Here is a 25,632-nt window from a genome sequence, read left to right as displayed (position 1 = left end):
TGGAAATTTTACTGTTCAGTGATAGCAAAAAGAATACTCATTGTGGACAGCATTCATGCGCAAAGAAATTATTTAACAGTTTAAACTCACTAAAAGACTGAGGATGGCACTTCAGTGAAGCAAGACGTGCGTTAGAGATGCTCGTCTATAGCATTTGGTGATGGAAAATGGAGCATTCTCAAAACAATATTCTTCCCTTATTTTGTATCGCTAACATTTTAATGATTCATTTAGTGTGTGAAAGACTTAGCAGCATAATGGAGGGTGTGTTTATTCATGCAATGGTATTGGTGTCGTTTTGAATACCATATGAAGTTATGGTTATATGTAATCATAGCGATCTCAGGTATTTGGCAAAGGCCAATAAAAAGAAGCGAGGTGTAACTGGAAGGGCTATTGTTGGAATGGGCAGTGTTAAAGTGGTCAGGCTTTGACTGAACAGGCTTGGGTGAGAACAGGCAGAGGGTCTAAGTAAGTTTTTTTTTGTTAGTACATAGCTAGTGTGCTCAAAATGGACCCAGAGTTACTGGTATGTTCTTTGTGTGAGATGTGGGAATGCTCTGAGACCTCCAGCCTCCCTGGTAACTACATCTGCATGAAGTGCATTGAGCTGCAGCTCCTTAGAGTTCGTGTTAAGGAATTGGAGCTACAGCTGGATGACCTTTGGCTCATATGGCAGAATGAAGAGGTCATGGATAGAAACTTCAAAGTTCAGAGCAAATTTATTATAAGTACATATATGTCACCATATACAACCCTGAGATTTATTTTCTTGCGTTTACTGGCATTCACAGTAAATACAAGAAACACAATAGAATCAATGAAAGACTGCACCCAAAAGGTTGGACATTCTATGTATAAGACCGCAAATTGTGCAAATACAAAAAGAAAAGCTAGTGGTCCTTGATGATGGATGCTGCTTTACTGCCAATATGATAGAGGAGAATGGACCATGGGAGAAAGGAAAGAAGCAGGGGCAGTGGGGGGAGATGATAAGCAGGTGAGGAGAAGAGATAAGGAGCCAGAGATGGACTAGAAGAAAAGGGAAGGGACAGGGGAAAAAAATTACCCAGAGAGATCAATGTACATTCCATTTGGTTGGAGGCTACCTAGACGGAATATGAGGTGTTGTTTCTCCACTCTGAATACAGCCTCATTATGGACTGATGTGACGGAACAGGATTAGGAATAGGAATAGGAATTAAAATGGTTAGCGCCATTATCTATCCCACCCATCTGGCTTCACCTATCACCTTCCAGCTAGTTTTTCTTCCCCTTGCCCTACCTTTAAATCCTGGTATCTTCCCCCTTCCTCTCCAGTCCGGAAGAAGGGTCTCAGCTAGAAACATCGATTGTTCATTCATTTCCATAGATGGCTGCCTGTTCTGCTGAGTTCTTCCAGCATTTTGTGTCTGTTGGTCTGTAAGAGGACACTAGCAGGGATTAAAATTCAAAAATCAAAGTTGCGAAGGGACTTGGGAGTTGTCATGCAGTATTCTCTAAAAGTTAACTTACTGGTTGCTTTGGTGGTAAGGAAGGCAAATGCAATGTTAGCATTTATTTCGAGAGGACAAGAATATAAGAGCTGAGGCTTTCTAAGACATTGGCTAGACCACGCTTAGAGTATTGTGAACAGTTTTGGGCCACTTATCTAAGAAAAGATATGCTGGCTTTGGAGTGGGTCTAGAGGAGATTCACGAGACTGGGCCCGGGAGTGTAAGGGTGAATGCAGGAGCAGTGTTTGGCTTTGGGTCTGTACTCTCTGGAGTTTAGAAGAATGAAATGGGATATCATTGAAACCTATCAAACATTAAAAGGCCTAGATAGAATGGATATAGAGAGGATATTTCCTCTGAATGAACCTAGGACCAGAGAGCACAGCCTCAGAATAGAGGGATGTCCACTTAGAACACAGATGAGGAATTTCTTTAGCCAGAGAGTAGTGAATCTGTGGAATTCATTGCCACAGACAGCTGTGGAAGCCATGTCATTGGGTATATTTAAAGTGGAGGTTGATAGGTTCTTGATTAGTCAAGGTGTCAAAAGTTACAGGGAGAAGGTAGGAGAGTTGGGGTTGAGAGAGATAATAAATCAGCAATGATGGAATGGCGGAGCAGGCTCAAGGGCTGAATTCTGCACCTTTGTCTTAAAAGTGTTTTATCCTCTAATTCAGGAGTTCCCAACCTGGGGTCCACTGACCCCTCAGTTAATGGTATGGGTTCATGACATAAAAAAGGTTAGGAACACCTGCACCAATTGCAATTATTTTGCTCTTACCAACTCCTCGAATTTAGCAATAGCATATATGTTGTGTTTCATTTGGGTGTGAAGTTTGGGAAATTGAAATTGGATTCATTTTTAAATAGCGAAGACCTTGGCATCTAACACAGAGGATGCCAATATCAGAATAAGGTTTATTATCACTGGCATGTGTTGTGAAATTTCTTAACTTAGCCTAAGTTGCATGTTGGAAGTCAGTAAAAGTAAAAGTTTATTCCTTAGAACCTGGTTTATTATCACTGATGTATGCTGTGAAATATGTTGCTTTGTGCAGCAGGACAGTGCAAGATATAAACATTATTAGAGGTTACAAAAATAAATAAGTATTGCAAAAGAGAATAGTGATGTAGAGTTCACTGGCTGTTCAGAAATCTGAGGGGAAAAGCTCTCAGAACTTTGGGTCCACATTAGCAGATTTTTATTGATATGATTTCAATTGTACTTTTATTTTGTAAAGCATTAATGTAGCATGATAAATTTTCTTGTGAACCAAGTGAGTTCAAAGGGTACCCAGAAATGAGGCACCGATGAGTTCAAAGAGAGGATGGACGAAGGAGTGTCGATTAATTTAAAGACTGCAGGAAAAGGGGCCATGATGAGCCATATGTCAGACCATTGAGATTTCTGAATAATCAGTAAATTGATTTTATGACTCTTTGTAATTGTTTTAATTTGCTTTGATAACATTTATTGAAAAGAGTAATCTACATAAAATATTTCACAGCTGTGTAAGCATAATTTAACCACTGTTAAAACCTGCTTATATTGTTTTCCTAAATATTTTCAAAAATTTTTAACGGGTCATCAATCCATGAAAAACTTAAAATGGTAAAGAAAAAGTGAGCACTCAAAGTCATTTAAGCAAAATCAATTAGAACATAGAACAGTGTTTGACCCATGATGTTATGCCAACCCTTTAACCTACTTTAAGATTAATCGAATCCTTCTCTCCCACATAGTGCTCCATTTTTCTTTTGCCATGTGCCCTATCCCAGAGAGTCTTATTTGTCCCTAATGTATCTGCCTTTACCACCACACCTGGAAGCTTTACATGCACCTACTAGCCTCTGAGTAGAAAAATCAACACCTCTGACATCCTCCAATACTTTCCTCCAAATACCTTAAACACCTTAAAAGTTTTGCTGCCTCATTCTGTGTTCTACAAGTATGTGAAGAACAAGAGGATGAGCTGTGTGAGAATAGGACCAATCAGGTGTGATAGTGGAAACCGGTACATGGAGTCAGAGGAGGTAGCGGAGGTACTTGATGAATACTTTGCTTCAGTATTCACCAGGGAAAAGGACCTTGGACTTGAGCATATAGACATTAAGAAAGAGGATGTGCTCGAGCTTTTGAAATAAATTAACTTAGATAAGTTGCCAAGTCCGGACGAGATGTACTCCAGGATACTGTGGGAAGTACAAAGGTTGAGATTGCTGAGCCTCTGGTGATGATCTTTGCATCATCACTAGGGACGGGAGAAGTACTAGGGGATTGGAGGGTTGCAAATATTGTTCCCTTGTTCAAGAAAGGGAGTAGAGATAATCCAGGAAATTATAGATCAGTGAGTCTACTTCAATAGTGGGCAAGTTGTTGGAGAAGATCCTGAGAGGCAGGATTTATGAACATTTGGAGAGACATAATCTGATTAGGGATAGTCAGCATGGCTTTGTCAAGGGCAGGTCGTGCCTTACAAGCCTGAATTAATTCTTCGAGGATGTGACAAAACACATAGATGAAAGAAGAACAGTGGATGTAGTGTATATGGATTTTAGTAAGACGTTTGATAATGTTTCCCATGCAAGGTTCATTCAGAAAGTAAGGAGGTATGGGAACCAAGGAGATCTTGCTTTGTGTATCTAGAATTGGATTGCCCACATTAGGCAAAGGGTGGTTGTAGATGGTTTGTATTCTGCATGGAGGTTGGTGACCAGTGGTGTTCCGCAAGGATCTTTTCTGGGACCCCTTCTCTTTTGATTGTTTTTTTTATAAGTGACCTGGATGAAGAAATAGAAGGGTGGGTTAGTAAGTTTGCTGATGACGCAAAGGTTGGAGGTGTTGTGGATATTCTGGAGGGCTGTCAGGGGTTACAGCAGGACATTGATAGGGTGCAGAACTCAGCTGAGAAGTGGCAGATGGACCCAGATAAGTGTGGTGGTTCGTTTTGGTAAGTCAAATTTGAAGACAGAATATAATATTAATGGTAAGACTCTTGGCAGTGTGGAGGATCAGCGAGATTCTGGGGTCCTTGTCCATAGGACATTCAAAGCTGATGCTCTGGTTGATGGTGCTGTTAAGAAGGCGTATGGTGTACTTGGTCTTCATCAACTGTGGGATTCAGTTCAAGAGGCATGAGGTAATGTTACATCTATATAGACCTTAGTTAGACCCCACTTTGAGTACTGTGTTCAGTTCTGGTCATCTTACTACAGGAGGGATGTGGATACTGTAGAGAGAGTGCAGAAGAGATTTACAAAGATGTTTACACGAGGGATTCTGCAGGTGCTGGAAATTCAAGCAACACACATCAAAGTTGCTGGGGAATGCAGCAGGCCAGGCAGCATCTCTAGGAAGAGGTACAGTGGACGTTTTGGGCGGAGACCCTTCGTCAGGACTACAGGTCCCGACGAAGGGTCTCGGCCCGAAATGTTGACTGTACCTCGTCCTAGAGTTGCTGCCTGGCCTGTTGCGCTCACCAGCAACTTTGATGTGTGTTACAAAGATGTTGCCTGGATTGGAGAGTGTGCCTTATGAGAATAGGTTGAGTGAACTTGGCCTTTTCTCCTTGGAGTGACAGAGGATGAGAGGTAACTTGACAGAGGTGTATAAGGTGATGAGAGCCTTGATCGTGTGGATAGCCAGAGGCTTTTTTCCCCAGGGCTGAAATGGCTAACATGAGGGGGCATAGTTTTAAGTGCTTGGAAATAAGTACAGAGGGGATGTCAGAAGTAAGTTTTTCACTGAGAGTGGTGGGTGCATGGAGTGTACTGCCAGTGATAATGATAAAGGCAGATGAAATAGGGTCTTCACAGAACAACACACACAAAATGCTGGAGGTAGTCAGCAGGCCAGGCAACATCTATAGAAAAAAAAGTACGGTCGATGTTTTGGGCCATAATCCTTCAGCAGGACTGGAGAATAAAGAGTTGAGGAGTAGATTTAAAAGGTGGGGGAGGGAAGAGAGAAACAGCAGGTGACAGGTGAAACCTGGAGGGTGAAGGATGAAGTAAAGAGCTGGGAAGTTGATTACTGAAAGAGACAGAAGGCCATGAGGGTCTTTTAAGAGATTCTGGGATAGGTGCATAGAGCTTAGAAAAATAGAGGACTATGTGGTAGGGAAATTCTAGGCTGTTTCTAGAATAGGTTACATGGTTAGCACAAATTTGTGGGTCAAATGGCCTGTAATATGCTGTAGATTTCTATGTTCTCATATTATCCATTTTCAGTCTAGGAAAAAAGTCTCTGGTTGTCTATCTATGCGTCTTATCTTGTACAGTTCTATCAAATCACCTCTCATCTTCCTTCTCAATCTATCCTTATAAGACACGCTGTCCAATCCAGAGAGCATCCTCATAAATCTCCTCAGTACCCTCTTTAATGTTTCCACATCCTTCCTATAATGAGGTGACCAGTAATAAACAGGAGAAAATCTGCAGGTACTGGGCGCCCAACCAATGCACACAAAATGCTGGAGGAACTCAGCAAGCCAGGCAGCATCTACAGAAAAGAGCAGAGTTGACATTTCAGGCTGAAGCCCTTCAGCAGGACTGGAGAAAAAGATAAGTAGATTTAAAAGGTGGGGGGAGGGGTGGAAGAAACACAAAGTGAAGGTGAAACCGGGAGGAGGAAAATTGAAGTGAAGAGTTGGGAAATGGATTGGTGAAAGAGATACAGGGCTGAAGAGGGGGGTAATATTGGAGAGGACAGAAGGCCATGGAAGAAAGAAAAAGGAGGAGCACCACCAGAGGGAGGTAATGGGCAGGCAAACAGATGAGTTGAGAGAGGGAAAAGGAGATGGTGAATGGTGAAGGAGAGGGGTGGGGGGCATTACAGGAAGTTAGAGAAATCAATGTTTATGCCAGTATTGAACACAATGCTCCAACTCCAGAGTTTTATAGAGCTGCAATATTACTCTGCAGGTCTTGGACTCATTCCCCCAACCAATGATTCTAGTACACCATACTGCTTTCTTAACCACTCTATCAACTTGCACTGTCACTTAGAGGGAACTATTGATGTGAACCCCGTGATTCCCCTGTCCTCCACACTGTTAAGTATCCTGACATTAACCCTGAATACTGCCTTCAAGTGTAACTTTCCAAACTGAATCACTTCATACTTTTCTTGATTGACATTTCTCAGCCTGGGTCTGCATCTCATCAATATCCCTGTGTACCCTACAACCTTACACTGTATTCACAATGCGATCAACCTTCATGTCATCTGCAAACTTAATTTAATAAGTTAGTTGTCTTTTTTTGAACTAATGGTGGAAATGTTATTTGGCACAGGTTGTTTTAGTGAAATTTCTAGCATGAACCATTATAAATTTGTGCTGGCCCATTGAACTCTGAGGAATCCTCCAAAAGTGAAGTCAGTAAATTGTGAGCAAAGTAATACTTAGTGGGACATACTAGAAATTGCAGTTTGTTCTGGGCAGAAGCAAAATAGTACATCTCCTTGTAAAATTTTGCATACATTGTCCTTCACAGCTCTTGCTGCATTTGATGAATTTACTTTACACCCACAACTTCCTGCACTACCTATGATGCATGTAATTTTTATTCTGTGGTGTATAATTTTCACTGATTTCAATTTTGGTTTTCATGTAGGACAGGGAAGGAAGGTCAGCCAAGGGAGTATTATACTTTGGATTCCATATTATTCCTGCTTAACAATGTTCATCTCTCTCATCCTGTCTATGTGCGGCGTGCTGCAGTAAGTATTCCTTATTTGTTGTTTGTTTAAAACTTTTGACTGAAAATGCTAATGTTCATGCCATGTAGATTCATAGCAAGACATTATCAAGGTGGTCGGTTGACAAAGGAAGTACTGAAAAGCTAGTGGTTATATGCTGCTGAAATAAATTAATTCACTACATTCCAAAGTTTTGCTTATATTTGTATGATGGAGCAAATAGAACCTGCTTTGCATCATCATTATTTGAGAAAAGTAAGCTATTTTGTCATGCAGCATTTTGTGTCAGGCATGAAATCTGAACCAATCAATAAGGAATTGTGTCCAATACAAAAACTGTTTACTGTGTTGAATGAAAATGTATAAAAGGCTTGATATGTGATGAGGTAGAATGAGACAAAATGATATGAGAAGAGGTATGATAGAAAAGGGAAGCTAAAGTTAATTTTGCACTAATTTGATGTCAGGTTTATTATGGGATTAGTGATGTTGTAAAATCAGCTTTACTTAGTTTGTGAACAAATCATAAACGAGCGAATTTACAGATGCTGGAAATCCAAGCAACACACACTAAATGCTGGAGGAACGCAGCAGGCCAGGCAGCATCGATGGGGGGAAAAAGTACAAAGACCTGCCAAAAGTTCTCAGTCCGCAAGATCAACTGTACTTTTTTCCATAGATTCTGCCTGGCCTACTGAGTTCCTCCAACATTTTGTGCGTGTTGCTTAATTTGTGAATATTGGTTTGTAGGTTGTTTAAATGACGAAGTGGTGAAAATTCATCAATTTTCTATATTTTTGCTAATCAGTTAATCTGAGTTGTGGAAATGTTGGCTCCTTGGAATCTTTTCTGACATTTGTCTTTGAGGTTGGAGAAGAGGGACAGTGAAAAGGAATATCTAAAGAGAAAAACTTAGAATTATAGTGGAAGTTATTATATCTGTTCATAGATCTTCATCCTTAACAGGGGAAAGCCTAGTTAGTTCTCTCTCCAAACCATATAATTTTGAATCCAGTTCTGTTCTACTACTTCTAACTCAGCCCAAATTATATGTTGAAGTAGGAATTTTCCTAATATTTATGTTGTTAACAATTTGGTCTCCAAGGAAAGATTACTTCAAGTAATCCAAGATGGTCTCCAAGGAAAGGAACCTCAAACATTTGCAGTAGCTTCATCAATGATATTTTCTCCATTGTTATTGGGAATGTGTGCTGTTAATCCCATAGTATTCAGATTCATTTATAACTCTTCAGGTAGTGATATGGTCAATGCTCACTTGGAGCAAGGAGTGAGCTTGTGCTGATAAGTGATAAGTAATACATAAATATTAGTATTGTAAAATAAGAGGAACTATGAATACATTCCAAAGGCATTCAATAGCATCACAACTCCTACACTATTAATATTCTGAAATTTAATAGGCTCCGTCACACAGATGCTGTGGTTGCAAGAGTAGATTTGGCCTGTGAATCTCTTGGCATGTGAGTTTCTTCCTGCTTATCCACATCCTTGCTACTATCTACAGGGCATGTCAGGATCACAAGAAAATGGTTGCTTCATGTGGCCACCTAGCCTCTCAAACCTACCCGTCTATTCAATATAATCATGGCTGATATACTGTAGACTCTTAACACTTTTGTGTCAGTTCCCCATAACCCTCAATTTCTTAATCTTTAAAAAAAATCTTATCTCTTTCAGTTGTATTGGTAGTTGTCGATCCCAGGGGATCATGGGTTTGTGCCTCTGGTGGACTGGGTTAAGCAGTGTCTGCTGTGATTGTGGAGTCCAATGCGGGAGTGACAGTCCTTGCCACACTGTGTACAGCAGAACACTGAGGCAGCTCTAATGTCTTGGGCAGCTTGGGCATGGAGATTTCGGCAGGTTCTCTTTTCCTCTGTTTGCTGCATCAGCGTGGTCATGTACCTCAAGAGACCCTTTTTCACCTTCTGCTTCCAGGCACACCTGTCTGAGGTGAGTAACTGCCACGTGTTGGTGCTAATACCAAGGGCCTTGAGGTTGCGTTTGCAGGTGTCCTTGTAGTGCGGCTGAGGTCTTTCTGTTGACCTCTTTCCAGACTCCAACTCCTCAAAGATAGGGTCCTTTGATACGCACCCAGCTGCCATGCGCAAGACGTGGCCTAGCCAGTGCATACACCTCTGTTTGAGGAAGGTGAACATGGAGGTGGTGCCTGCTCTCTCAAGCACTGTGCTGTTTGTATCCTTGGCTTTCTAGGTGGTACCAAGTATGCGTCTGGGGTGGCACATATGGAAAGTGTTGAGTCGCTGCTCTTGTTTTGTGCGCAGGGTACAGGTTTCGCTGGCATAGAGCAAAGTGCTCAGCACACAGGCTGTGCACACCTGGACTTTGGTGTTCATGATGTGTCCATTGTTGGCCCAGACAACCTTGAGAAGATTGTGGCTGCTTTTCTGATGCGCTTGTTGATCTTGCTTTCGAGTGACTGGTTATGAGATTATGGAGCCCAGGTATGTGAATTCGTAGATGACTTTCAGCTCATAGTCAACAACGTTAACGGATGGCTTGTTGTCAACGTCTTGCCCTATCACGTGTGTCTTCAGGCTGAACTCTCTGCAGGCTTCTGCAAAGTGGGTCATGAGATCTTGTAGCTCCTGCTGTGAGTGAGTTGCAACAGCTGCGTCATCGGCAAACAGGAAGTCTCCGAGGAGCCTTATCTGCACTTCGGTCCTCACTCTGTCTTGATGGTCTAAAGAGATTTCCGTCTGATCTTGAACGGAGATAAATGCCATAGTGACCTTCCCAAAGGGGGATGAACAGGACTATAAAGAAGAAGCCAAACAGTGTCGAAACGAGGACACACCCATGTTTTACCCTGCTGAGGATGTTAAAGGACTCTGATGTGGAGCCATTGAACACTATGGTCCCCTTCACGTCGTCACAAAATGACCTGATGATACTGAGTAGGATTGGGGGGCAGCCAATCTTGGCAAGGATCACAAAGAGGCCCTTTCTGCTCACAAGGTTGAATGCCTTGGTAAGATTGATGAAGGTGATATAGAGTGGTTTCTGCTATTCCGCACTTTTCTTGCATTTGCCTGAGGGAGAAGACCATGTCAATGTTGGACCACTCAGCTCTGAATCTACACTGAGACTTGGTACAGACCCTTTCTGCAAGTAGCTGGATCCTCTTCAGGGCGACTCGAGCAAAAAGCTTCCTCACAACACTGAGAAGAGAGACACCACGATAGTTGTTACAGTTGCTCCTATTGCTTTTGTTCTTGTAGAGAGTGATGATGTTTGCATCCCTCACATCTTGGGCTATGCTGCCTTCACTCCAACACTGGCAGAGGATTTTTTTCCTGGTGCTTTCCCAGAAGAAAGTGCTTCCTGTGTCTCGCTGAGTTCCTCCAGTGTGAACCAAGTTTGATCATGGTTTTAGAGCTTTTTCTTTAACAACAGTCTCTCTGACATACAGCTTAGAGTAATGTTCTACCCAGCGTTCCATCTGTTGTGTTCTGTCCTTGATGACCTCTCCCGTTGATGACTTTAGTGGGGCAGTCTTGCTCTGTAGTGGACCGATGGCTTGCTTGATTCTGTCATACATTCCTCTGATGTTGCCAGTGTCAGCAGCCTCCTGGATCTTGGAGCAGAGCTGGAGCCAGTAAGTCATTGGTATACTGCCTGGCAGCCTGTTTGAACTTTGTTCTGGGTAGACCGGAGCACTTGCAGGTTCTTCTCGCTAGGAGAGGACTTGTATCCTGTCAGTGCTTTTCTCTTCTCCTCAGTCAGAAGCAACAGCACTTCAGAGTGGGCCTCAAACCAGTTAGCAGACTTACTGTCTTTTTCCGAAGGTTGATATCGCTGTGTTGTAGATGGTGTCCTGCAGGTTTTCCCATCTCTTGCTGACATTGGTGTTGAGAGAGCCAGGCAGAGCTTCCTCCAGGCTTGCACAAACACTGCTATCTTTATAGGGTCACGAGTATTGCTGGTGTCAATGTGTGCCCTCCCTTCCCTTCAAGAATGATGAAGTATTCTTGGCTGAAGTTTTACCTTCCTGCACACAAGGGAGTGGTCAGTGTCGCAATTTGCACTCTGGTAACTACGTGTCACCTTGACAGTGTTGAAGACTGCTGCATCTTGTGAGGATGAGATCAAGATAGTGACAATGTTTGGAAGACGGATATCTCCATGACACTTTGTGCTGAGGCCTGGTGTTGAAGAAGGTGTTAGTAATACAGAGGTCATGTTGGCAGCAGAGTTCAAGGAGGCGCTGGCTGTTTTCATTCATCTTTCCAGTTCTGAACTGTCCCAAGCAGGAGGACTAGCTGTGGTGGTCACTGCCAGCTGTTGCGTTAAAATCGTTGAGAATGAATAGTGGCTCTCAAGAAGGGACTTCTTTGATGGCAGCGCTGAGTTTATCATAGAACTTGTCCTTAGCTTCCTGGGTAGAGGTTAATGTAGGCACATAAGCAGTGGTAATGCTAACTAGGCCCACAGACATTTGAAGCTGAATCCTGAGCAGTTTTCAGTTCCTTCAGTTGGTGCTAGTTTTCAGTTCCTTCAGTTGGTGCTATGATGGTGCCAACTAGGCTGTTTCTTCTGGCAAAGCCAGCATCATGCTCCCTAGGCTCTTCTGGTAGCTTTCCATGACAGATGGAGAAGTCTTCCTCTCAAAGGCTTCCAGAGAAAGAGAGCCTTGTTTTGTTGAAGGGCAATGACGCCAATCTGCAGTCTGCTCATTTCGTTGTTGATGACTGCTGTCTTGCGGACTTTGCTTATATCTTGCAGGTTTTCTGTAAGGCCTGGTGTCATGGTCCGTACATTACAAGTACCTTTCTTGAGGGCTGGATACTTCTGACGTTTCCTTTTATTGCCAGGTGTAAGGTTATCGATCCATCTGTCAGGGGTTCCCTGAGTCTTACACACGCAGTGGAGCAAGTGGGCCGTGGTGAGGCAGCACCTATTTGACTGGGGACTGCCCAGCTTGAGGCAGGTGGTAGCTGCCCAGTGAGGTCCTAGGGTCTCTCCCACCATTAGAAGCAGCCCTTGATGCTTCACTCTATGCCAATCGAGTGCAGTGGCTTATCACTGGTAACTGCTGCTTCCTGTGTTGTGTCAGTGCTGAGTAGTGATGTTGGGGTGTCCTCCAGGGCACAAGCCTGGGCGGGAGGATTTGAAGAACTGACTGTTGCCCGTGCAGTGGGTTTCCCCTCTCCACATCACTGAGGTAGTCCAAGGGAAGGGCAAGCTCTGATATAGTTTGGCACCAGTGTTGTCGCAGAGGTTGTCAGAGTGAAGTTGTTAACAACATCAAACTGCCTTGGGGACCCCAGCTCTGGATTTCTTCCTTGGGGTTTACTCCCGAAGACTTTCCCATGAGTGGGTATGGCTGCAAGGCAGCAGAGCTTTAAAATTAGAGTTTTCCTTCTTTTAGGCGGGCTGCTGCCCAAGGCTGACAGACCCCACTTGCCGGAAGCAGCAGGTTTTGAGGTGCCAGTGGTCTGCCTTTGCCCCTTCTGTTGCCAGTAGAAACAGTTCTGCTGGGCCTAGTAGCTAAGCCACACGTGAAGGCCAGGAGTTGGACTTGGTTGTCACAAGCTGTTAGAGACGTGTGCCATTTGGAGCACTTTATAGTTAGCGGAAATCTCTTTCAATACCTCCAGTAATATAGCCCCTTCAGTGCTCCAGGGTAGAAAATTCTGGATATTCATCACCCTCTGCAAGAAGAAATTCCAACACACCAGAGTTTTAAATGACCACTCCCCATTCTTGGTACATGTCTCCTGATTTGAGATTGTCCCACTAGTGGAAACACCTCAAGATTTAATTTACCTTTCTATGTTCCTTAGAATTGTAAATGTTTCAATAAAATCACCTCTCATTCTTCTTAATTCCTATTAGTGCAGATCCAGAAGTTGCTTGTGGTAGAACCACACTCTTGTCTTGGGCTAGCATGGTGAATCTTTTCTCAACTGCCTCCGACTCTGATATCTCCTCTGTTGTTGTTGACTGCCGTTGAGTTGTCATCGACTCATGGCGGCCCTATGGATACTGGAATTGTCCATTGGGTTTATGTGGCAAAATAGGGAAGTAGATTGCCAGGCCTTCCTTCCATGTAGATACTGCTGCTGCCCAGGTTGGGACCTGGCCGGATTCGAACTCAGGACCATCTGCCTCAAAGTCCAGTACTGATGCCACGACACCACTGGCCAGCCCAATATCTCCTTTAAAGATCCCTTACTCCTGTTCTATCTTTTATGTGATAACCAACCTTCAATCCATGTTAACATATTCCTTCCAGTAATGTGAGCAATAGGCAACGGCCATTTATATAGTACCTTATTAAATGCCTTGTGCAAGCCCAAAAATCCTTGCATCTGCAGCTACACTACTTGTTGCATCCTTAAAAAACTCTTAGCAAATTTGTCAAATGTGAATTTCCTGTCATTAATCATGGCAGACCACAGTTTGTGCGGTTTCAGAGCTGTGTGTCAGACGTGGCTATAAGCAGCACTGGGGCCCCACCGGTATTGGCTCTCTTCCTGTTTACCCTTCACACCTTGGACTTTAGGTACAACACTGAGTCACGTCATCTGCAGAAATTCTCTGATGACTCAGCAATAGTTGGGTGTACAAAGGGAGGACGGGGAATGAATACAGGGCCCTGGTTGAGGTCTTAGACGAATGGTGCAAGCTTAATCATCTGCAACTCAACATCAGTAAGACAAAGGAGATGATGATGGACGTCAGGAAGACCAAGTCTGTACTGCTGTCTCTTACTATGATGGTGAGAACGTGGATGTGGTGAGGACCTACAAGTACCTGGGGGTGCACCTGGATGACCGACTTGAGTGGAGCTCCAACACAGAGACTGTGTAAAAGAAAGGCTAGAGTCACCTCTACTTCCTGAGGAGACTGAGGTCCTTCGGAGTATGCAGGCTTCTTCATGTGTTCTACCAGTCTGTTGTCACTAGTACAATTTTCTGTGCAGTGGTGTGCTGGGGCAATGACATCAACAAGGGTGATGCCAACAGGATCAATAAACTAATTAGAAAGGCGGACTCTGTTATAGGAGTCAACCTGGACTTAGTGGAAGCTGTGGTAGAACAAAGGACCCTCCAGAAAATCTTGGCAGCTCTGTGGACTATGCTTCTCACCCTCTGCATGCCACCTTGGCTGAACAGAGGAACACTTCTAGTCGTAGACTAAGACAACTGCACTGCTGCAAAGAGCGCTGTATGACGTCATTTTTATCCTCAGCCAATAGGCTGTATAATGAGCCAACCTATAGGTGGAGAAGTGATGACCCCCTCCTGTTAGACTGTTATTAATCTCTGTTTACCACACCCTCCTGTTGAGGACGCCCTGTGCAATGCTATGCAATACCACTATCGCTTCTTAACTGGATGGTGTGAATCTACACACATTACTGTATAATACTACGGTAATTCTATCATGCTGTACGCCTTGATTTGTAAATATTGTACATCTTTAAGGTAACTTATTTTTTATTCTTTCCTACTTCTCATCTAATATTTGTATTTCTGTGCACTTGCAATGCTACTGTGACACTGTAATTTCCTTGGGATCAATAAAGTATCTACCTATCTATTAATTTGTCTTAACTTGGTGTGATTATGTTAAGCTTCTCTGAATGACAATCTGTTATTTTCTACTTCACAGCATTTGTTGTGTATTAATTCCCCAGCCCTCTGGGGTCCCACTCTTATCTTGGCTACCCATCTTTTGATACAGGAGTGTGTTGTGCACTCTTATTTACTCCACTTGTCTAGAAGAATGCATTTCCAGTGGCCCGCACAAAGGATCAGAATAGAAGCATCTGATTTAGTATTAAACATTGAACACCTTTATAGGTGTTATGCAATGGCTGCAAGATGAATCAACTCCAAGAGTGTCTCAGCTGACCAAACTGTAAAAACCATTTTCAGAATATATGGCCTTGCTGAAGAATAAAGGCAATGTGGGAATCTTCCCAATTACAAGTTCCTCTCCAAGTTAGTTTCAGCCCTGACTCCTTATCTAGCAGCGTTGTAGCAATAGTTCTACTGTATGGACTCCACCATCAGAAAAGGAATGAAGATTAATAAATGTAGTCAGTAAATGATGTCCTTGTTAACTATATTGAAATAAAATGCAAAGTGCATCGATTTAGCCAATATGACACTTTCCTCTAACCCCATCCCAGAAATATTAGTTGTGCTCGTGTTTTTCAGTATTTTTCAGGTATGTGTCAGAAATATTCAATGTAGCACTTTGGTGGCAATGGGGGTATACTTGTCTTCACTTTAAAATGGACTGAAGGCAGATATTTAAAAAAAAGATATAATGCACACTGTATAGTTTCCCATGTATCATTTGCAAGTGACCTTAATCTGAGCTAAAGCAAGTTTGTTCACACAGGCAGTTAGTTTCTACAGATTGTTGATAAATAAATACAGATGAAATTATCAGCAGTATATTAGCTGAGGCAGGGGTGTTTTGGGAGATGTTCTGCGGTATGTCAACAGGGCATGGGGTTTTCAAGTGGATAGTGCAGACTGTGGCTTTGGGCTTCGCAAGTGTGTTGAAAGTCCATGCAAGTTAAATCTATGAATGTCCTTCATACTTAACTACAAATTTAAAACTTCTGTTTTTTAATAGATGTGATTTATACATTGAAACGTTTAACTTGACTCTCAGATATCATTATTTTCTATTTAGTTGACGATTTCATCAATTACAATAGATGATGAAATAGCAAATCTGTAGGGATTTTGAGCTTTTTGTGTTAGCTTTCTTAAGTATGGAATTGCATCCAATTGGAATGCATAATTTCTGGATTAGCAGATTTGGAAGATTATGGGTTCAGCTATTTCCTCAGTTTCTGTTAAGGCCCAAAGATATACACTGGATTTTCTAGCTAATATTAACTGTAAGCTCCACTCCTAATGTATACAACTTACAGATTAATTTATCTGGAAGTTGTATACATTAGCTTTTAGTTACATGTGCAGCATAGTGTAATAATTTCCCTTGTTGCTGAGAGAAAGGAAATAAGAGTTGTTGGAAGATCCTCCAATTCTCTTGTATAGGAGACAGTTTTTTTGAATCCATACTTTGAGAATGAAATGCTTGTAGAGAAGTCAAAAGGAGGGAGGGGCGAATGAAATTTATTTTGAAAATAATCAAAATAATAGGAGAGAGAAAGTATTTTAAATTATGTATGGAGTGAAGTTACCATTAGAGTAATTGTTATTAAAGCAGTGAGATTTGATGTTTATTTTAAATACGGACTTCTGTTTCCAATTTTTAGACTGAAAATATTCCTGTGGTGCGAAGACCAGACAGAAAGGATTTACTTAGCTACTTAAATGGTGAAACATGTAAGTATGTATTAATTTTGAGAAACTTCAAAGTCATTTTATTAGTCTTCATTTATTTCACTGGCATTAGTGATTTAAGTGAATTCACAGCTAAAAGTTACAAAGCAGAAACAGCTCCTTTGACTCACCATGTCTCTGCTGACTATTAGTTGCTTATCTGTGCAAGTCCATGTTTACCACCAGTTAGTTCATGGTCTTCTGTGACTTAGGCATCTCAAGGATCCCCGAAGATCCCAAAGCAGTGCTTATTCACTGTAGTCAAAGTCTGGGAATCAAAATTTTTTGAATGTCATAATGCAGGAATTTCTGGCATGCCTTCCTCTGTGGCAGGTACCTTCTGTAATAGTTTATGAATTTTTGCTACATCTGCCCTGGGACTATTCAGTGGATTTCTTTGCGGAACTTTATTCCTTATGTGTGTACTTATCTGGATTAGTTACAGTACTACTGTGTGTAGAATCAAAATTCTTATTTTTCTGATGACTTTGGTGTTTTGATGACTTCCCCTTCCTTTAGCAAATATTTTTAACTAACATTTTTAGTTCTTGAAGTTTAATGACAACTTATGGAGAACTGCTTATCAAAGATCGACAGCTTTGATGTGTTTTTGTATTAACTGGAGCCTTGGTAACTTAATCAATAGTGAACTGTTCTGTTCTTAGCTCCGTACGTAGACCATGTAATCTGTAATTGGATATTGAATTTACTTTATTTCTTACAACATTCACATACATGAATAAATATCTTTACGTTACGTCTCCATCTAACTGTGCAATGTGCAATCATAGTAATATATAATAATTTATAATAAATAGAACAGTCAATGTAATATAGAGTACACTCAAATCAGCGTGAGTTAATCAGTCTGATGGCCTGGTGGAAGAAGCTGTCCCGAAGCCTGTTGGTCCTGGTTTTTATGCTGCTGTACCGATTCCCAGATGGTAGCAGCTGGAGTAGATTGTGGTTGGGGTGACTTGGGTCCCCAATGATCCTATGTGCCCTTTTTACACACCCGCCCTTGTAACTGTCCTGAATCATGGGAAGGTCACAACTACAGATGTGCTGGGCTGTCTGCACCACTCTCTGCAAAGTCCTGCGATTAAGGGAGGTACAGTTCCCATACCAGGCAGTGATGTAGCCAGTCAGGATGCTCTCAGTTGTGTCCCAGTTGAAAGTTCTTGGGATTTGGGGGTGCATACCAAACGTCCTCAACTGTCTGAGGTGAAAGAGGCGCTGTTGTGCCTTTTTTACCACACAGCTGGGGTGTATAGACCACGTGAGGTCCTCGGAGATATGGATGCCGAGGAACTTAAAGCTGTTTACCCTCTCAACCCCAGATTCATTGCTGTCAATAGGGGTTAGGCAGTCTCCATTCCTCCTGTAATCCACAACCAGCTGCTTTGTTTTGGCGATGTTGAGGTAGAGGTCGTTTTCTTGACACCACTGTGTCAGAGAGATGACTTCTTCCCTGTAGGCCACCTCATTATTGTTTGAGATTAGGCCAATCAATGTAGAGTTGTCAGCAAATTTAATTAGCAGATTAGAGCTGTGGGTGGCGACATAGTCATGGGTATACAGGGAGTAAAAGAAGGGGACTTAGTACGCAGCCCTGAGGGGGTCTTGTATTGAGAGTCAGAGAGTTGGAGGTGAGGGAGTCCACTCTTACAATCTGCTGCCGATCTGACAGGAAGTCCAGGATCCAGCTGCACAAGGCAAGGTCAAGGCTGAGGTCTCTGAGCTTCTTGTGGAGCTTGGATGGAACTGTGGTGTTGAATGCTGAACTGTAGTCCAAGAACAGCATTCTCACATAAGCATCCTTTTCTCCAGATGTGTAAGGACGTTACGTAGAGCAGTGGCTATTGTGTCGTCTGTTGATCGGTTGTGTCGGTAGGTGAATTGTCCAGTTTGGGTGATAGCAAGCTGCAGCTATACTCCTTGATCAGCCTCTCAAAGCATTTGCTTATTATTGAGGTTAGTGCGACAGGATGGCAGTTGTTCAGGCATGTTACCTTAGTCTTTTTTGGTGCAGGGACACTGGTGGATAATTTGAAGCAGGAGGGCACTCTACACTGGGAGAGGGAGAGATTAAAAATGTCAGAAAACATACCAGCCAGTTGTGCTGCACACATCCTGAGTACTCACCCTGGAATGCTGTCCAGTTCTGCAGCTTTGCGACTGTCCACTCGTTGGAAACACCTGCGTACCAACAGTCTTAGAAATGACCAGGTTGCAAGCTATAGCAGTGGTTTTCCTTGGAGGCTCAGAGTTAGCGACATCGAACCAAGCATAAAAGTGATTGACCTCATCTGGGAGAGAGGCCACAATGTTGGCAGCACCACAATGTTTGGCTTTGAAGTCAACGATGGCATGCAGCCCTTGCCACAAGTCACGTGTGCTATTCATTGTGTATGTTGACTCAGTCTTGTTCCAATAGTGTTGTTTCACAGCCTTGATAGCTTTGCGCAGATCATAGCTGCTTTTCTTGAGCTCTAGTTGATCGCCAGCGATGTAAGCTCGATGTCGCGCTGTAAATGCTGCTCACACGGAGCTATTGATCCAGGGTTTCTGGTTTGGGAAGATCTGACTGACTTGGGGACAACATCGTTGATGCACTTCCAGATGATGCACGTGACTCCATCAGTGAACTTGGAGACATCCTCATCATGGAAGACATTCCAGTTGACGTCATCGAAGCAGTCCTGCAGCATGGAGGCCGATTGGTTGAACCAGCAATGGACGGTTTTATCTATGGCCACCTCTTGTTTCAGCTTCTACCTGTATATTGGCAAAAGCAGGATCGAAGAGTTATCTGATTTTCCAAAAGCTGGGTGAAGGAGAGCTTTGTAAGTGTTGCACAAGGGGGTGTAACAGTGGTCAAATGTGCATCTCTACTAGTGCTCACCTGGATGTACTGACAAAGCTTAATGTCACTGGCGATGATGAAGGCGGCCTCTGGATGGTGCAGTCTCCAACCTGTTGATGGTCTTGTGCAGTTCCTTGAGAGCCAGGTCACTATATACACTGCTGTGATGATAAACAGCCAAGAACTCACTAGACCTCCTGTAGGGTCTGCACAGCAGCGCCAGGTATTCCAGGTCTGGGAAACAAGAATTTGAGAGTATGCACGTTCTGGGGGTCGCACCAAGCATTGTTGACCGTGAAGCATACCCCTCTCCTTTACTCTTCTCAGTGAGGTTTTTCGACCTGTCTGCTCGAAACAAGGAGAAGAACCTGGAGGGCTCGATGGCGTGGTCCCGTATCACCTCCATCAGCCAGGTCTCCACGAAGCACAAAACATTGCATTCCTTTGTTTCCAGCTGATAGGAGATAGGAGACCATTTTGGTGTTGATAGCTAAAATGTTGCTTTTGTTCATCTATACTCCAGTGATTTTTAATTTGCTAAGATGAGATAGGGCAGGTGACGGAGGTGTGTGTTGGGGAGCGCTTCGGGTCCAGTGATCACAATACCATTAGTTTCAATATAATTATGGAGAAGGATAGGACTGGACCCAAGGTTGAGATTTTTGATTGGAGAAAGGCTAACTTTGAGGAGATGCGAAAGGATTTAGAAGGAGTGGATTGAGACAATTTGTTTTGTGGGAAGGATGTAATAGAGAAATGGAGGTCATTTAAAGGTGAAATCTTGAGGGTACAGGATCTTTATGTTCCTCTTAGGTTGAAAGGAAAGGTTAAAAGTTTGAGAGAGCCATGGTTTTCAAGGGATATTGGAAACTTGGTTTGGAAAAAGAGGTGGATCTATAGTAAATATAGGCAGCTTGGAGTTAATGAGGTGCTCGAGGAATATAAAGAATGTAAAAAGAATCTTAGAAAGAAATTAGAAAAGCTAAAAGAAGATACGAGGCTGCTTTAGCAAGTAAGGTGAAAATAAATCCAAAGGGTTTCTACAGTTATATTAATAGCAAATGGATAGTGAGGGATAAAATTGGTCCCTTAGAGAATCAGAGTGGATGGCTATGTGCGGAGCCAAAAGAGATGAGGGAGACTTGGAACAATTTCTTTTCTTCGGTATTCACTAAGGAGAAGGATATCGAATTGTGTGAGGTAAAGGAAACAAGAAGGGTAGTTATGGAAAGTATGATTAAAGAAGAGGAATACTGGCGCTTTTAAGGAATATAGAAGTGAATAAGTCTCCGGGTCCGGACAAGATATTTCCTAGGACCTTGAGGGAAGTTACTGTAGAAATAGCAGGGGCTCTGACAGAAATATTTCAAACGTTATTAGAAACGGGGATGGTGCCGGAGGATTGGCGTATTGCTCATGTGGTTCCATTGTTTAAAAAGGGTTCTAAGAGTAAACCTAGCAATTATCAGCCTGTGAGTTTGATGTCAGTGGTGGGTAAATTGATGGTAAGTATTCTTAGAGATGGTATATATAATTATCTGGATAGACAGGGTCTGATTAGGAACAGTCAGCATGGATTTGTGCGCGGAAGGTCATGTTTGACAAATCTTATTGAATTTTTTGATGAGGTTACTAGGAAAGTTGACGAGGGTAAAGTGGTGGATGTTGTCTATATGGACTTCAGTAAGGCTTTTGACAAGGTTCCTCACGAAAGGTTAGTTAGGAAGGTTCAATCGTTAGGCATTAATATTGAAATAGTAAAATGAATTCAGCAGTGACTGGATGGGAGACGCCAGAGAGTAGTGGTGGATAACTGTGTGTCAAATTGGAGGCTGGTGTCTAGCGGTGTGCCTCAGGGATCTGTACTGGGTCTAGTGTTGTCTGTCATATACATTAATGATCTGGATGATGGGGTGGTAAATTGAATTAGTAAGTATGCAGATGATACTAAGATAGGTGGCATTGTGGATAATAAAGTAGGTTTTCAAAGCTTGCAGAGAGATTTAGGCCAGTTAGAAGAATGTGCTGAAAGATGGCAGATGGAGTTTGATGCTGAAAAATGTGAGGTGCTACATTTTGGTAGGACTAATCAAAATAGGACATACGTGGTAAATGGTAGGGCAGTGAAGAATGCAGTAGAACAGAGGGATCTACGAATAATGGTGCATAGTTCCCTGAAGGTGGAATCTCATGTGGATAGGGTGGTGAAGAAAGCTTTTGGTATGCTTGCTTTTATTAATCAGAGCATTGAGTATAGGAGTTGGGATGTAATGTTGAAATTGTATAAAGCTTTGGTGAGGCCAAAATTGGAGTATTGTGTACACTTCTGGTCACTGACTTATAGGAAAGATGTCAATAAAATTGAGAGAGTACAGAGGAGATTTACTAAAATGTTGCCTGGGTTTCATCTCTTAAGTTACAGAGAAAGGTTGAACAAGTTAGGTCTTTATTCTTTGGAGCGTAGAAGGTCGAGGGGGGACTTGATAGAGGTATTTAAAATTATGAAGGGGATAGATAGAGTTGATGTAGATAGGCTTTTTCCATTGAGAGTGGGGGAGATTCAAACAAGAAGACATGAGTTGAGAGTTAGAGGGCAAAAGTTTAGGGGTAACATGAGGGGGAACTTCTTTACTCAGAGAGTGGTAGCTGTGTGGAACGAGCTTCCAGCAGAAGTGGTTGAGGCTTGTTCGATGTTGTCGTTTAAAGTTAAGTTGGATAGATATATGGACAGGAAAGGAATGGAGGGTTATGGGCTGAGTGCAGGTTGGTGGTAGGGCCGAGATGGCCTGTTTCCGTGCTGTAATTGTTATATGGTTTATATGTTCCTTAATTTTGCTTGTTTGAAGTTTCGAATGATGAGTTTGTGTTGCTGGGAAATAATTGGATATTACGGTGATACCATCAGATTCAAATCTTAAGACTAGATCTAATCCTCAATGTGAAGTTCTTATTATACCATTGTATTATTGAGAATACTCTGGTTGAAATCTAAATGTTATGAAAATAAAGCAGATCTAAAAGATTGCATATATCAAAGATACTGAATTGGTTTCTTTTATTGACATTTAAAAAAGGGTCGAAAGAAATATACATTTTGTACACGCTTGTTAATTTAATATCAGAGCAGTTTAACTAGTTTGTATGTCATTTCATAGTTCTATTTCTAACTGACTTCTCACAATTGAGTTATCAAATTTTTCAGATTATGTTGCTGCAAAATAACATTTATATTGATTTCCAAGTTTTTTGAGTAACTTGACTTACGAAAAGTGTATTTGTTAACTTGCATTTGCAGTTGCAGATTTTTTCATGCTTTTCATATTGATTTATTTTCATAGCAACATCTGCAAGCATAGACAGAAGTGCCCCTTTAGAAATTGGGTTGCAGCGATCAACACAAGGTAGTTATGATGTATCTTAATAAACTTAAGAAAAAAAATTGAAACGGTGCTCTTCAAAATATCAGCACTACAATTTATATTTTGTATGCTTTTCTTGTGTTTGGGAACCAACAGTTAAAAGGGCAGCTGAAGAAATATCATCAGAATTAAAGAAACCCAGGATAGAGGTAATGTTTAAATAGTTTCTATTTGTTTAAATGTATTGGGCAATGTAAGCACTTTTACTTGGAGAAATAATATCAGTGGTACACTTTGAGCAGTAAGATTACTAATTTGCAAGTATTAGTTTCGTGAGCTCTTAAATTCCTTGCTGTGCATTCTGTTTTTTCTTTCTCCTGCTCTTCAATCATCGAGTGCTCAGTGAGGCTCTTAATAGTCCTCTTGGTCCCTGGACTGACATTTCAATCTCTTCTGCAAGAATGGCCTGATCAAAAGTTTGTATCTTTAAAGGTTGGGGGGGGGGGGGCGGGGTTATATGGGAGACAGGGTTTAAAGGGTCGGCACAACATTGTGGGGTGAAGGACCTGTACTGTGCTGTGCTGTACTATTCGATGCTCTATCTGCGAATCTGAGTTTGAGGCCTCCGTTGGTCAGAGTTTACTGTGGATATTTTGATCTAGCTGTCTAGATATGCAAGCCTGGGCAGTACAATGTAGAGAGCAAGCTGGTGCCCATGTAGCAAGCTCCCCCTCTCCACGCATATGATGAACCCAAAGAAACTGCAGAGACCAGTACAGTTTGCTGCTAGCAGCATCAGAGGATTTGCCAATCAACATTGAACTCAATGTGGAACTGCCTTAGGGACTACAGCTCCAGATTTTTCCCTGGGAGTTTACTCCCATAGCCTTCCCCATGAGTGGGTATAGCCACAAGATCAGAATCATCCTTCTCCTGGATGAGCTGCCAACCACAGCTTATGAGCCTCATCTAACTGAAGCGACTGGTTTTAAGTCACCAGTAACCTGCCTTTACCCCTTCTCCTGTCAGTAAAAATGGTTCTGCTGGGGTTATTAGCTAAGCCACACGTGAAGACCAGGTGCTGGACTTGGTTGTCGGAGGCTATTTGAGGCACAAGCCATTGGGAGCATTTAATAGGTTGTGGGAGCTTGTCCCCATTACCACCCCCAGCTATAACAACCTTAAGTAACATGTAGCTACCCATGGCTAGAATAATTAGCATTGTCTTATTTTTGGCTTTTGTTAACCTGACAATTTTCCTTAGTTTTCTATAACTTGGCTTCCACACCGTCTGTGGCAATGAATTCCACAGATTCGCTACCATCTTAATAAATAATTTTCTCATGTCTGTTCTAAATGGATATCCATCTATTCTGAGGCTGTGCTCTCTGGTCTTGTGCTCCCTCACCGTGGAAAACATCCTCTCCATATCCACTCCTTCGAGGCCTTTCAACATTTGATAGGTTTCAATGAAATCCCCTCCCCCAACCCCTCATTCTTCTGAATTCTAGTGAGTTAAGGCCCAGAGCCATCAAACAATCCTTATATGATAAGCCTTTAAATCCCGGAGTCAATTTTGTGAACCTCCTTTGAGCCCTTTCCAATGTCAGCGGTCCCTTTCTTAGATAAGGGGCCCTAAACTTCTTACAGTACTCTAGATGAGGCCTCTCCAGTGCCTTATCAAGCTTCAGCATTAAATCCTTGTTGTTACATTCCATTCCTCTTGAAATGAATGCTAACATTGCATTTGCCTTTCTCACCATCAACTCAACCAGCAAATTAACCTTTAGGGAATCCTGCACCTCTGATTTTTGAAATTTCTCTCCATTTACAAAACAGTTTACACTTTTATTTCTTCTACCAAAGTGCATGACCATACTCTTCCCAACATTGTATTCCATCCGCCACTTCTTTCTCCATTCTCCTAATCTGTCGAGGCCATCTTGTGACTCCCTGCTTCCAGAACACTACCTGCCCCTCCACCTATACTTGCAGCATCTGTAAACTTGGCCACAAAGCCATCAATTTTTCTTTAGATTATGAGAACATTCAGTCCTCTTTTATTGTCATTTAGAAATGCATACATGCATTAAGAAATGATACAATGTTTCTCTGGAGTGCTGTCACAGAAAACAGGACAAACCAAAGACTAACACTGACAGAACCACATAACTATAACATATAGTTACAGCAGTGCAAAGCAATACCATAATTTGATGAAGAACAAACCATGGGCATGGTAAAAATAGTCTCAAAGTCCCCGAGTCGATCGACTCCCGAGTCCCTGATAGCAGGCGGCAAAAGGGAGAAACTCCCTGCCTTAAACCTCCAGATACCGTCAACTTGCCGATGCCTTGGAAGCAGCCAACCACAGCTGACACTGAGTGCATCCGTCCGAAAACTTCGAGCCTCCGACCAGCCCCTCCAATACAGCCTCCCGAGCGCCATCCTCTACCGAGCGTCTTCGACCTAGCCACAGCCGCTGAAACAGGCAAAACCGAGGATTCGGGACCTTCTGCTCCGGAGATTCCGGTTACCACACAGTAGCAGCGGCAGCGAAGTGGGCATTTCAGAAGTTTTCCAGATGTTCCTCCGTACTGTCACGTCTGTCTCCATCAAATCGGAATTGTGCACGGTCCCCTACTTGACAGATTACAGATATCATTCATTCACTGGAGAGGCCGCACACGCTGCCGTCGTGCTGCCATCCTCTCCTCAATTTACAGTTACAGATTTAGATCAATTCCATCATCAATGACATATAACCTAAAAAGGAGTGGTTTCAAAATTGACCCCTGCGGAACACCACTAGTCACTGGCAGCCAACCAGAAAAGGCTCCCTGTATTCCCGCTC

The 25,632-nt window shown here is 42.4% G+C and overlaps 1 protein-coding gene across 2 annotated transcripts in view; it reads left to right on the top strand.

Moving 5' to 3' along the window:
• Positions 1-25,632, top strand: part of cdc73 (cell division cycle 73, Paf1/RNA polymerase II complex component, homolog (S. cerevisiae)) — a 329,568-nt gene that overhangs the window by 18,331 nt on the left and 285,605 nt on the right. For both annotated transcript variants that reach the window (XM_072274186.1, XM_072274187.1), the window contains exons 2-5: positions 7,113-7,218; positions 16,487-16,556; positions 22,758-22,820; positions 22,935-22,987. In XM_072274186.1, coding sequence (XP_072130287.1) covers positions 7,113-7,218; positions 16,487-16,556; positions 22,758-22,820; positions 22,935-22,987 — 292 coding nt within the window. The remainder of the gene's footprint in view (positions 1-7,112; positions 7,219-16,486; positions 16,557-22,757; positions 22,821-22,934; positions 22,988-25,632) is intronic.

The sequence above is a fragment of the Mobula birostris genome, chromosome 12 (genome assembly GCF_030028105.1).
Source record: "Mobula birostris isolate sMobBir1 chromosome 12, sMobBir1.hap1, whole genome shotgun sequence".
Lineage (NCBI taxonomy): Eukaryota > Metazoa > Chordata > Chondrichthyes > Myliobatiformes > Myliobatidae > Mobula > Mobula birostris.
Note: the sequence above shows the minus strand (reverse complement) of the source record. Positions and strands in the feature narration are given on the sequence as shown.